The sequence below is a fragment of the Triticum urartu genome, chromosome 7A (assembly GCF_056163025.1).
Source record: "Triticum urartu cultivar PI428250 chromosome 7A, HENAU_Tu73, whole genome shotgun sequence".
Lineage (NCBI taxonomy): Eukaryota > Viridiplantae > Streptophyta > Magnoliopsida > Poales > Poaceae > Triticum > Triticum urartu.
The window spans coordinates 84232612-84244950 of NC_141879.1; the positions used below are offsets into that span (position 1 = coordinate 84232612).

The 12339-nt window shown below is 45.9% G+C and overlaps 1 protein-coding gene across 1 annotated transcript; it reads left to right on the forward strand.

Moving 5' to 3' along the window:
• The first annotated feature begins 10484 nt into the window (after nucleotides 1-10484).
• On the forward strand, nucleotides 10485-12087 carry LOC125524540 (very-long-chain 3-oxoacyl-CoA reductase 1-like). Its single transcript, XM_048689578.2, has 3 exons — nucleotides 10485-10899; nucleotides 11288-11646; nucleotides 11718-12087. Exons 1-3 carry the CDS (start codon nucleotides 10566-10568, stop codon nucleotides 12003-12005), a joined length of 981 nt encoding a protein of 326 aa, XP_048545535.1. The 5' UTR covers nucleotides 10485-10565; the 3' UTR covers nucleotides 12006-12087.
• The last annotated feature ends 252 nt before the right edge of the window (nucleotides 12088-12339 follow it).

Below are 12339 nucleotides of genomic sequence, written 5' to 3' on the forward strand. Positions count from 1 at the left end.
GGCGGCGGCCTGGAGACTACTGATACCAAGTTGGAGAGTAAACTTGCTCTCTTGATTAACTGATTATCCATTACATCAGCGATTACAGATATATAAGCCCCATGAAGTGGGCACGCAGGCCCGGGGAGTCGGTTCAGATCCTATATACAAGGAGGTGTCATGCGCACTACACACACTATACAAATACATGTTAACAGCCAGGGCCATCTTCATAAATTCGGGCCCCGGGCGAAAAACTAATATGGGGCCCAAATATTTGAACAATTCATATAACAAAAGAATTAATATGCGTAAAGGATACTCTCATTTGATTACATGTTTTATTTTTGAGAAATTCATATAACAAAGTCTTGAGCTGAATAAGAACAAGATGGAAACATGGGTGATACCACGATACAACTTGCAGGTAATGGATTTTCCAAGTTGCATGAATCGTGTACCTTTATAGTATGTAAACTGAGATAGGATTTTCTTCTAGTGCTGCATGGCCTGATTATGGAGAGGGAATCCATCAACAGGTTAATTGAGCAGGCAATATTAGATGAGGATGGAAGAGGGGTCAAAGTGCTCAGGCTTGGACAATTGGACTCCTAAATCATGCATGTTGACAAAACTTTTCTTGCTTACCCACCATCGTTTTCACTTTTAGTGAGATTTTGATGAATTTCATTGAATATTAATAATTTCAGTGGACAGCAATATCTTTACCTTTTGGCCAAAATATTTCAGTCATTTCACTTATACAGAAGAATACATATATTTTTCAAAAATTTCAATTTTTTTTGAGTTTTAAGTGAACGTCTTGGTCCTTTGGCCGGAATGCAAACCGAAATCACTGAAATTCAGTAATTCTGATAAGTGCTGAAATTTTTCTGAAAGTTAAATTTAAAACCACGTGCATAACTCATTCTTTATACTTTCTTTCACTTGACACTTAGCTTCTGATCGGGTCAAAAAACATTCAGAAATGTTGGCAAAAAAGCTATCCAAGGACAACCTTTCGATTACTCAGACAAGCTTGTGGAACTAATATGGTTTTTACTAGAAGTATTACAAGAGTCAGATGCACTCTTTGCACAAAAATGGTTAGCACAAATATATTAACCCTCATGTTGTTTGTCCCAGGAAAAATAACTCAATGGAAGTGGTGAATTGTTTAGACAAAAGTATTCAAAATTGAGAGTTTGACTTGTTGATGGAAGTGGCATAGCAACAATAGTTATTCTCAAGAGCATCCATTTAGATACAAAGTGGGTGTTTCTCAGTGGAGGCGATTCCAAGGTAGTACATGCCACAACTACAGCTTTATGTGAGAGAGGTGTCCAGGTACCTATCACCTTGCTACTTTGTTGATTTCACTTATTTGCTCACTGTTTATATGAATTGGTCTCATTTCTCGAAAAGGATGACTATAAATATGCAATTTTGTGTAGGTAATCATGAACCAAAAGAAGGAATATGGAATTCTCAAACTGCGAGTTGCAGAGAGCAGCACTGCCTATCTGAAATTCTGCAGTGATGAAATACCTCAGGTAAAAGTTACTGAATGAAAACACTTGAGAAACTTTCTAGGGTGCAGATATTGTAAGTGGGGTATAGTATAACTACTAGAGATATTGGGAAGGATTGTGAATGCTTCTATAAACCTTGCGAAAATAATACATCCAATGTTTTATTGGTGAACAGTAGCACATATTATGCTAGTGTCATCTACCAGCAAATGTCATGAAATTACAATGTAAGCCAATGTTGCTAGCATATATAGTGTAGGAACAAACACTCCGAGAAACAATATATTCAATGATTACTTCTTCACTGCTACAGATCTGGATATATAGGAGATATCATAGATGATAAGCAACAAATGGGGGCAATTTACATCACAGTTTCCCCTTAAGAAGGCACGCAAGGATTGCACTTGCTTGAGTAACCCTGCAATGAAGATCCCAAAGGCAATGCGGAATGTCCACACCAGTGAGACATACTAACAATATGTTCTCATTATTAGCTGATTCTGTAAATCTCGACAAAAGCAAAATAGGATGATTTGATGTCCATAATCTGATAGACACTGACATGTGTTGCTACTCGCATTGTGAATAGAATTGCCTTCCAAGAAGGGTGATGAGCGCATGGCACATTGCTGCAGTGGTACATGCACTAGATGGTTGGAGCCTCTCCATGAGTGCGGAGATGATATGATGGACACAACAAAGGTCTGGCCGACAAGTATTGAGTGCGGATTCATTCCTCTCTAAAAAGCTTTATTCTTCTGAATCCTCACGTATATGTTGCTTAATAATGGTGGGAAGTTGAGATTCAGCATTATGGAGTGTCAGATAAGTTTATTGGCTTACTAGCTTCATTGGGCAGGAATGCATTTGGATAGAAAACCCTAAACACGGTATCAATAGAAAAATACTTAGTTGTATGAGTACATGAAATGTATGAATCGCCAACTCACAGAAACTCATTAAAACATGTGCCGCATTATTAGTGATATTCAGAGGGGGCAAATCACTGAAAAATAGTGCTCTATAGCACCGCTAATAGCACGCTATAGCGTGTAGAGAATTGTATCACTAAATATACCAGTGTACAATGTCTTGCTAATAGCATGCTATAGAATAGTATAATTTAGGGGGTGGCGCTATTTTGTATAGGACGCTATTTTTTACCATGAAAAAATTGAACTATGTACAGAACCTGAGTTGTTTTGAATTATTTTCCTTGTTGGGTACATGAGCTATGATTGTTGTATACTTTTGGAATCTAGACAATAAAAGCTACAGGAAATTGAACACAATTTCAGCCCACATGACAGGGGTTCTTAATTCATTGGGTTCTAATAGGGCACCAAAAGTTCATGGACTAAAATTTAGGGTGCCAAAAAGTGTTTTTTAGGCTCCAAAAAATGTCCAACTCCAAAAGTTGCCATTAAATAGGTTACCAAAAAAAATGTCGACGCGACCTGGACCTCCACCTTGGATTGCCGGCTGCCGCGGCCAAATTGGCGCCATCCCGTGAGCCATGGGGCCTCTGCTCGTCATCACAAGCACACAAGCGACCTTGCAGAGCCTTTGGATTTGGACAAGTTCTCGGCAAGGTCCACGGCCCCGAGACCCTTCCCCACAAGCCCGCACGCTGGCAGGGGCACACAGCGACCCTTGTCCTCTGTGCGTGCCTACGCGCAGCTCCCTGGCACCCCATCTTCTCCAAGCGGGTGCTCCGCTCGCAGCCATAGCTCGCCCAACTCGACCATGGCGCAGACAGAACCGGAGCTCTCCGCGACGCAGACAAATCAACCCGGGAAAGAGGCGAAAGGGGAGGGGTTCGATTGGAGTCTGTCGGGCTTCCGAACAACATCGATCGGTGGCATGAGTTTTGCAGCCGGCGGCAGTCATGGGAGGGCCGCTGGCGGGCGGACTGAAACTGCCGGATGGGCAGTCGGGGCAGCGCGCTGCGTTTTTTGGTTTGGGGCAGCCGTAGCTGGTGTTTATTTTTTATTTTTCATTAATATGAGAAACTGTGGCATTTGTTCGGGCTGCCCAAAAAACTTTGATGCAAAATTTAGATCGAAGAAAAATGTGGAAGCTGCGTTTTTGGGTCCAAAAACACTAAAAACGGTTATGGCCTAGAGGACTTGCATTAGAGATGCTCTAAAATGACCTATCGGTGATGATATATGGTTAAGAAACACGGGCTATACCATTCAAATGAGGTGGTTAAGTCAATAAGAAAGCCCTCATCTAAAGTGGGTTTCAATATGCCTTCAATCTTTCATCTTGAATACTCGCTCTATTGCAAACCAGACATTTATTTGTGGATCTGTTCAAGAAGGAAGCACCACCTAAGGAGGGTGTCGACCCTTTGCCACTGATTCTGCCAACCGCCATTCCTAACGACGCTTGCTCCTCCACTGAGGGGGAGATCCCCTCCTCCTCCGACTCCATGCTTACCGGCTTCACAGACTAACAGTCTAATTAGAGTTCCATTTTAAGAGTAGCCTTGTTAGATATTTTGATGCTTATGTGGTGAATGTAGTTGCAGATGTCTACTCGGAGTATAACTTGAGAAGAACTTGTGACGTTGCTTTTGGGTATATGAATCATTAATGCTTATGTTGGCTATATTACTTGTGGTCTTCTAAACTTCTGTTCGCTTCTCCTGTTTTGCTTGTTCAAATCATATTCTTCTATTGCTAGATGAGGTGGTATGCAGTGTGTAGAGGGAGGTCTCCTGGATTGTACGATTCGTGGGAGGAATGTCGTGAACAGGTGAATGGGTTATAACACTAGCTCCTATAAAGGGTTTCCAACTAGGCAACGTGCAGAGGATCATTACTCCCAGTTCCTCCTCAGAGCGAGGTCTCTTGGAGTGTACGATTCGTGGGAGGATCATTGCTCCCAGTTCCTTCTCAGAGCGAAGCGCGATGATGGAGTAGGCAAGGGTGTCGGTCAGACCTGGTTTGGTGGCCTGAAGAACCTGATAATCTTCGTCCAGTTCGTCATCATTTTGGTGTTGATGATACCTTGTGCACGGTTAGTATACATTGGGACAAATGTTACTTCTTTTCTACTGATGTCCCACTTTTTTTTCTATAACTGATGAAATATCTTTTGTGATGATTTTGCAGATGCTTTAATAAAATGTGAACGATGGAGCTCATGGGCACTAACTTGATGGAATTACATGCTATGTTCATAGCAGTGGAGCTCATGGAGCTTATGTTACCTATTGCCTATATATTATGCAACTATGTTACATATTATGCACTCGTGAACTTGCTTTTGGCTCCGAATTTGTTGGATGTGTATGCACTTGATGGAGATATATATGCATGTGTGAACTTGACGTGTAGTATCTATATATTGTTGGATATGTATTCATGTTTTGAACTTGATGGGGATGTCTATGCATGTGTGATCTTGATGAATCTATATATTGTTGGTTATTTTGGTTTCAATTGCAGAGCTGTCAAAGAAAGTAATTAAAAAGAACAGTTTGGCCGATACGCCGAGTATTACACTCGGCTTGCACCTTCTAAGCCGTATGGCCCAGTATAAAACACTCGGCGTATATACTCTAAGCCATGTCGCCCAGAAAGTACACTCGGCGTATGAGTGCCAAAAGCCCCAGTGACACAGCTACTGCTTGCCCTATAAGCCGCGTGTCAACCCGAGGCACACTCGGCTTAGTTTCGCAGTGTGGAAAATATGAGATGACTGAATATTATGTTGTATTGATCTGATCCGTGTATGGGGTATATATAAAGGTACAATGGAGGGAGAGAGATTTGGACTAGAGGACAAGTTAAATCTATCCTATCTCTATCTCTTATGTCTATCTTAAACGTAAATATTCTTCTAACATTCCCCCTTAGTCGTAGCGGGAGTGAAGGGGACGATTAAGACTAAATTTGAAGTCTTGCTCTTTTGTCGTCTTCTCCACTTCACCATCATCAACGGCGTCTCTAATGGGTCGGCAGTTAGGGCGGTGACTGCGTCCCCTTCTGGTGCCTTCCTGCCTTCTCCTCTATTCCCTCCCGAAGTCACAGCGGGAGTGACGTGGACGCTAGTGATGACCACTGCGCCATCATCTACTGCGTCTCTAATGGCTGACGGGTTGGCACCTGAGGCGGTGACTGCGTCCCTTCTGGTGCCTTCCTCATCTCTCTGTTCCCTCCCGCAGTCACAGCGGGAGTGGCGTGCACGCTAGTGACGACGTGAACGCTGTTGACTGGAGTTGTTGCCAATGAGTTGTTGTAGACGTAGGCCTGTATGTCGATGTCGAGGTAGCCGATCATGATGTAGCTATGGTCGAGGTAGCCGTGGTTGATGATGTAGTCATCGCGGATGATGAAGCCGCACAAAGTCATAGGCGCAAAAAAAAGCGCTATGTTGTAGATGACGGAGCTGCAGTCATGGACAATGCACCTTGCGGATGTCAGAGGGTGCCGTCAGCGATGAGTCCACCGGTTTTGCCAGGACCGGAGGAAACCCATCGAGCACACATAGGTTTTGCCAGAACCGTATGGCCGTGTAGGGTCGTCACTGTAGTGACGCCGTGTCGATGCAGTCGTGCTGTTGTGGATGACGCGGTCGATGCCATCGTGGTGACGTGATCACTGCTGTCGTCGTGCTCACGTCTTGCAGAAAAGTCTGTCAGAGGACGCTAAGTGTCTATCTTGTGGACAAGGCATCGGCGATGTGTTGACGAAGATGTTGGTGAAGACCTTGGTGATGAAGTGTCGGCGATGGCGCCGCAGCGACTATGTCGATGATAATGTGTCGCTTGAAGGTATCCCTTGTGATGACTAAGTGTCGATACCGTGTCGTGCCAAAGAAGTTAATGAAGATTGCATCTCGTTCCACACCGGTCTGATGTGTGGATGGTGCATGTTGAGATCGCTTCTGTAGATGTGCTCGATGAAGATATTTTTTTTCTCAGGCACGCTGAAGTCCTACAGCTTGGTGTCGCTCGGTTCGGAAGATGTCGGCGTTGATGCAGATTGGTTCGGTGTTTCTGCAGAAATCAGACTTGATGTAGATCGCTTGATACAGGCGCCGGTTGGCGGCTGGTGTGTCGCTCAGGCACGCGGCCCTCCCGGGGTCGATGCCCGCGTATGCGCGACTGGAGGTGCAGCTGGCGGTTGGCGATGGCTTGTGTGGGCATGAGGAGGCACGTGTTGGAGTCCAGGTTTTGCTGCATGCATCTCCTTGCACGAGATTGGTTTGCATGGCCAGGTGCATGATTCGTGGATGGATATGTGTGCATGCAAGCTTGCTTTGCATGGACGTACTTACAGATGGCTGGACGAACCTTTGGTGAAGCTTGATGTCGAGGGGCAAGGTGATGTGCGGTTGATGAAGATCGAATCGCATGCCTCTTGGAGGAGCCGGCGGCCGCTGTTCTGGATCACACTCGCACGATGGTGTTGACATCTGTGCGCGTGGCCAAATTGAGGAGGGCACCGTGCCGCTCATAATAGATCGATCCGTGGCGTTGTTGACGTCGTAGCCGAGGGATCGATCCGCTGTTTGTCGGCGGGTGGTGTGCGCTATCTGCGGCGCATGGCTCGGAGCAGCAGCACATGGTACCCCACGTCCATGGTTGCTGGCTTGAAGTTGCGTCGGAGGTCGTTGGCACCGGGCCGCCGAAGCATTTACTTTTGCTGAAGATTTTCGCCGGATAATGGGGTAGATCAAAAGGTTTATTTGAAAGCTATGGAAAACTAATCTAATTGGATTTTGAAAACTAAAATTGGATCTAAACTACAAGACCAGTCTAGTCTTTGATTTCCCGGGTGCCACGCCCCCGGGAAGAGGAGATTAATCTCTCCGAGGGCGGCGCGCTGCGGAAGTGGTGGAAGAACCTAGGATCGGCGTCGTTGAACAAACCGCTCTAATACCGTATGAAAAATATAAAACCCTAAAATTATGTGTTGTATTGATCTCATGATCTGTCCCTCGTAGGGGTATATATAGAGTACAACGTGGAAGAGGTTTGAAGTACAAGGCAAAATATTGTGTGTCTAAACTAAGTCTATCTGTATCTCCTTATCTCTAGCTAATTACATTTATACTTCTAACACGCAGAAGCCGTGTATGCTCTGTGTACTAGACTTATGGACATACACGGCTTATATGTACGCCGTTTGTTCTTGAAGGCACACGAGCTTAGCATATACTCAGCTTATGGCCATCCCACGTGGCGTCTTCATTAGTGCGGCCGACCGTGATCTCGCTCTTGTTGCCGTGTGCCAGCGCATAATACTCGGTTTATGCGTAAGCTGAGTGCCCGATAACTGACACTTAGCTTATCGGCGCTAAGCCGATCAAATGTAAGCTGTGTGTTGTACGTCGAGTGTAACACTCGGTGTACTGTTTGCCTGGTTTGAAATGTCTTTTATCATGTATGAAACATACCGGAAAATGCCTTTGGTGATCGAGCTCACTGGAGGTCTTCAGATTCAAAATTCAGATTTCTTCAAAATTTATATTTTTACATTTCAAAAAATTCTGAAAAAATTACAGATATACATGAAGGCATAACACACATGTGTGTAGAATTTCAGGGCAAAACACGTTGAAATGAGGGCTGTGCAAAAAAGACAAATCTAGGGCTGTTTAATACATGATACTATTCATCCTCTCAGGCCATGAATTCGTCTTCTTTGTATAGGTCGCATTTCAATGTATTTTATCATGAAATTTTACACACATGTTGGTTACATCCTTACATACACGCATAATTTTTTTCAAAATGTTTTGTAACATAGAAGTTTGAATTTAAAATTTTCAAAAATAAAAGCCTCCATGGAGCTCGGTCACCAAAACGCCATTCTCTGAAACATACACGGCTTACAATGTTTTTCCTGCAGTGTGGGTTTCAATATGCCTTCAATCTTTCGTCTTGAATACTCCCTCTGTTACAAACCAGACATTTATTTAGAAGAAATACAAAATTTGGCGCTAGCCCAGGTCACCGATGTGTTGTTGGCGATCATCGTTGTCCTATTCTGCCTTCATTCTCACGGCTGCTCCTGACAAGTTGCTATCACCGTACGTCTTTGTTGCTGCAATGAGCAAGGATGAGGCAAACCTGTTGGAGGATGGTAGGCGTGTGCCGTAGCAACTTGACACGAGTATAGGTTTTAGAGAATGTTGAGCCGTGCGTGCTGTGTCTCTATTGTACTTGAACTCTTGAATTCTCATGAACTCTTCTACTGGCTATCCGTTAACCATCCTGCCGTCCGTAACTAATAAATACAAGCATGGGCATAAGCAAGGCTTGTGCATCTACGCTCTTTAGCACCATGCACTAGCTAGCAGGAGCAAGATCAGGGTTAAGAAACTTCCTATATGTCTGAGGCGGCTTTCAAGGCGGCCTCCATCTTTTGCTTTCGAGGGGTGCTCATTGAAGATGGTATTTGTACTCGCAAGATAGTGAAGTTGTTAGATGTGTTTTTGTGATGTCCTTACACTTTTCGACCTCGATGTCGATATTAACAGCTGGTGGTTGTGTGAACCCTTGAGAAATCCTATTCCACAATAAAATTGTGGATAATGCTCACATGCATGGGCGACCTATGAAGATCTTGATCGCTTAGCTCGGCTCGTTGCTCCGCTCACTTATTTTTTCTTTTCGCCGCTCTACTGCTAGCTAAAACTATTGTTTTATAGTTGAAAATTTTAGCTAAATCAGAAGATCTTCCATAATTTAGAAAATGGGCCCAAGATGTGTCAGGAGGCTTCAGATCTAAGGGAGCTTAGGCCAACTCTAACCGATTTCCTATCTGACATTAGAGGAGGATAAACTCCATTTTTCTCCAGTAACCAGCACCCAACAGATCCCCTGAACTGAATAGCAGAGGATATTTTATCCTCCGGCGTCTATCCCACGCCCAAATTTGCTCGGAAGCTACTGCTTGGAGGAAAAAAATCTTCTACCCTATGATGCCTCACCCAACCAGCTCCAACGCCGCATCTACGCCGATGCCATCCTGCGCACCCCCGCCGCCATGGACGATCCATAGGCCCCACCATGGTCCTTGCCCTCAGATTTGTGTCTCTCTTGCGCCATCACTGGTGCAGAATCGGTAGATCTATTGCTACCGCCGCCGGCAACGAGGCCTTTGCCATGGATTGGCCGGTTACCGAACCACACAGCCTGACAATGCCTCTGCATCGCATGCAGGTATGGCCTTCGCCTGTAGCCACACGGATCTCACTTGTTCAAGGTTCGCCGGTAAAGACACGCCCGACTGTCGGCCGGGCTTGGCACTACCTGCTCGTCGGCTCCTCATTGCCGGTCAAAGTGCTACGACTGCCCGTGCAGGTGGTGTGCCGCGTTTCCATCACGCCAGAACACCCCGGATGGGTGTTCTTCAAGTGCAAAAAAGATGGGGTGAACACCCCCGATAGGTGTTCTTCAAGTGCAAAAAAGATGGGGTGAGTGCTTCTTTTGATTCGGTTGTATTTTGGATTCGGCGCCGTTTGTAGCTCATTGATTGCTCAAATTTATGTGTAGGATGGATGTAAATTTTGGCATTGGAAAGAAGAATATATCAATTTATTGATAGAGAGAAATGAAAATAAAATAATTGTTTTACTCCATTATATTTAGGGGATCAGCTAGGTCCGTCTAATACTTAGTGGAGTAAAAATACTTCTTTAGTTTTAGAGGATTCGGTTAGAATTGCCCTTAGTACGTGAATAAATGATATCACCGTCTCTGTTGCTTTCAAATGGGCGTGGACAAGTAAAGATGAGGCAAAGGAGGATGGCGTGGACAAGTAAAGATGAGGCAAAGGAGGATGGCGTGGACAAGTAAAGATGAGGCAAAGCTGTTGGAGGATGGCGTGGACAAGTAAAGATGATGCAAAGCTGTTGGACGATGGCGTGGTGTCCCTTAACTCGTCTACTGTCCGCGACGCTTAAATACGAGCTACCGCGCACACGACCCAGGCCAGAGGTCTTTGCTCGTTAGCGCCATCACACTTGCTAGCAAAGGAGCGTAACACGTTGCGAGATATTTCTTTTTTGAGGGAAACGCGTTGCGAGATGGTTGCTTCGGTATGGTTCTTCTTATGGCTGGCCTCCCTCGGTGCCCTCCAAGTTTTCGCTCTCAGCATACGCCTCCTCGCCAATCTCGTGCTCTTCCTGCGCCGGCCCAAGGATCTCCGTCGCACATACGGAGCCTGGGCTGTCGTCACCGGGCCAACATCAGGCATCGGACGTGCCATGTCCCTGGAGCTCGCACGGTCTGGCCTCAATCTTGTCCTCGTCGGTCGTAACCCCGCCAGACTCCGCGACATCTCCGAAACGATCTCTAGGACATACGCCATGCAGACCAAGACCGTGTTGTTCGATTTCTCCCTCGCATCCACTGCGCAAGGTATTAAAGTATGGAAATCCTATCTGGCGACCGTTCGCTGGCAAATGGGTGACAAACGAACCCTTTTAGTGGCAGTTTTAGTTGTGAGATAAGATTAAATGGTGGAAGTTATAAGCAAAAAATTTCCTTCTCTGACAGAAAGTGTCATGTCGCTCTGAACAAACTGTCATCACCCATAACTAAAAATGCGACAAAATCGTTAGCAAATGCCGCTATGCCGGTCGCTCCTTCTCTATCGCGGGGGGTTGCGTTCCCCGAATCCACTGACGCGAGTTGCAAATATAGACAACTTGCCAATAGCAAACGAGTAAAAATCAGTACGAATAGTATAGAGTGTGTGCCCGTCAGATCACAGACCGGTCGTCTCATATCGTTCGATCTTCTGCAGGCGACGAGGCGATGAGTCGCCTCCGGGAGGCCATCGCGGGACTGAATGTAGGGATGCTGGTGAACAACGCCGGGGTGGCGAAGCCGGGCGCGGTGTACCTCCACGAGGTGGACGTGGAAGCGTGGGTGAGGATGATACGCGTGAACGTACTGGCGCTAACGGAGGTGACAGCGGAGGTGCTGCCAGGGATGGTGCGCCGGGGCAGGGGTGCAGTCGTGAACATCGGCTCGGGCTCAGGATCAGTCCTTCCCTCCCACCCTCTTTACTCTGTTTACGTCGCCACTAAACGGTACATTGCAGAGTTCTCCAGGAGCCTCTCTGTGGAGTACCAGAGCGCAGGCATCGATGTGCAATGTCAGGTACGTAATCAGTGCGTGGCGCTCACATCCATCGTGTCACCAGATTACCTTTGGTAGTGTCATGTTTGCAGATCCCATTCGTGGTGGAGACGAACATGGTGTCGAGTGCCGTGAAGAACAGCTTCTTTGTTCGGCCGTGGGTGCTTAGCCCGGACACCTACGCACGCGCGGCAGTGCGCTGGATCGGGCACGGGACGCTGTGCATCCCCAACTTCGCGCACCGCCTCCAGTGGTGGTTCACCTGTCTCTTCCCGGACTCCTTCAAAGACATGAACCTCCTGAAGCGGAATTTGCAGCACAGAGCCATCTTTAGGAGGATCAAGCCGTTGAGGGAAACGCGGGCGAACTCACGGGAGTGACAAGATCGGTGCTGGTGTTCCCTCTGATCAAGGTGGTTCAGAAATTCAGAGTTCATAGTTGAGGAACACGGGGCTACTTGACTGTGTTGTGCCGAACTTAGAGCATCTCTACTCAATCTCTAAAAAATCAGTCTTTTTTTATATGATCAATTATACTTTAACTCCTTACATTTAATCTGTCAAAAAAGAAGGGTTCCTAGCCGAACTCTTAAATTTAACTCCCTAAAAAATGGACCCTGGTGTCTATATCTGCTGAACATTTGATAGGAGCAACCGGGATACCGAACAAGGCGTTTGGGGCGAGCCGTTTTATAGACTGAACAAAAGCATTCAT

What these genes read in the sequence shown, in the direction of transcription:
- LOC125524540 (XM_048689578.2), top strand. Translation starts at nt 10,566, where the DNA reads ATGGTTGCTTCGGTATGGTTCTTCTTATGGCTGGCCTCCCTCGGTGCC. An exon ending in CCTCGCATCCACTGCGCAAG is followed by an intron (nt 10,900 to 11,287) that starts GTATTAAAGTAT and finishes GATCTTCTGCAG; the next exon opens with GCGACGAGGCGATGAGTCGC. An exon ending in GCATCGATGTGCAATGTCAG is followed by an intron (nt 11,647 to 11,717) that starts GTACGTAATCAG and finishes TCATGTTTGCAG; the next exon opens with ATCCCATTCGTGGTGGAGAC.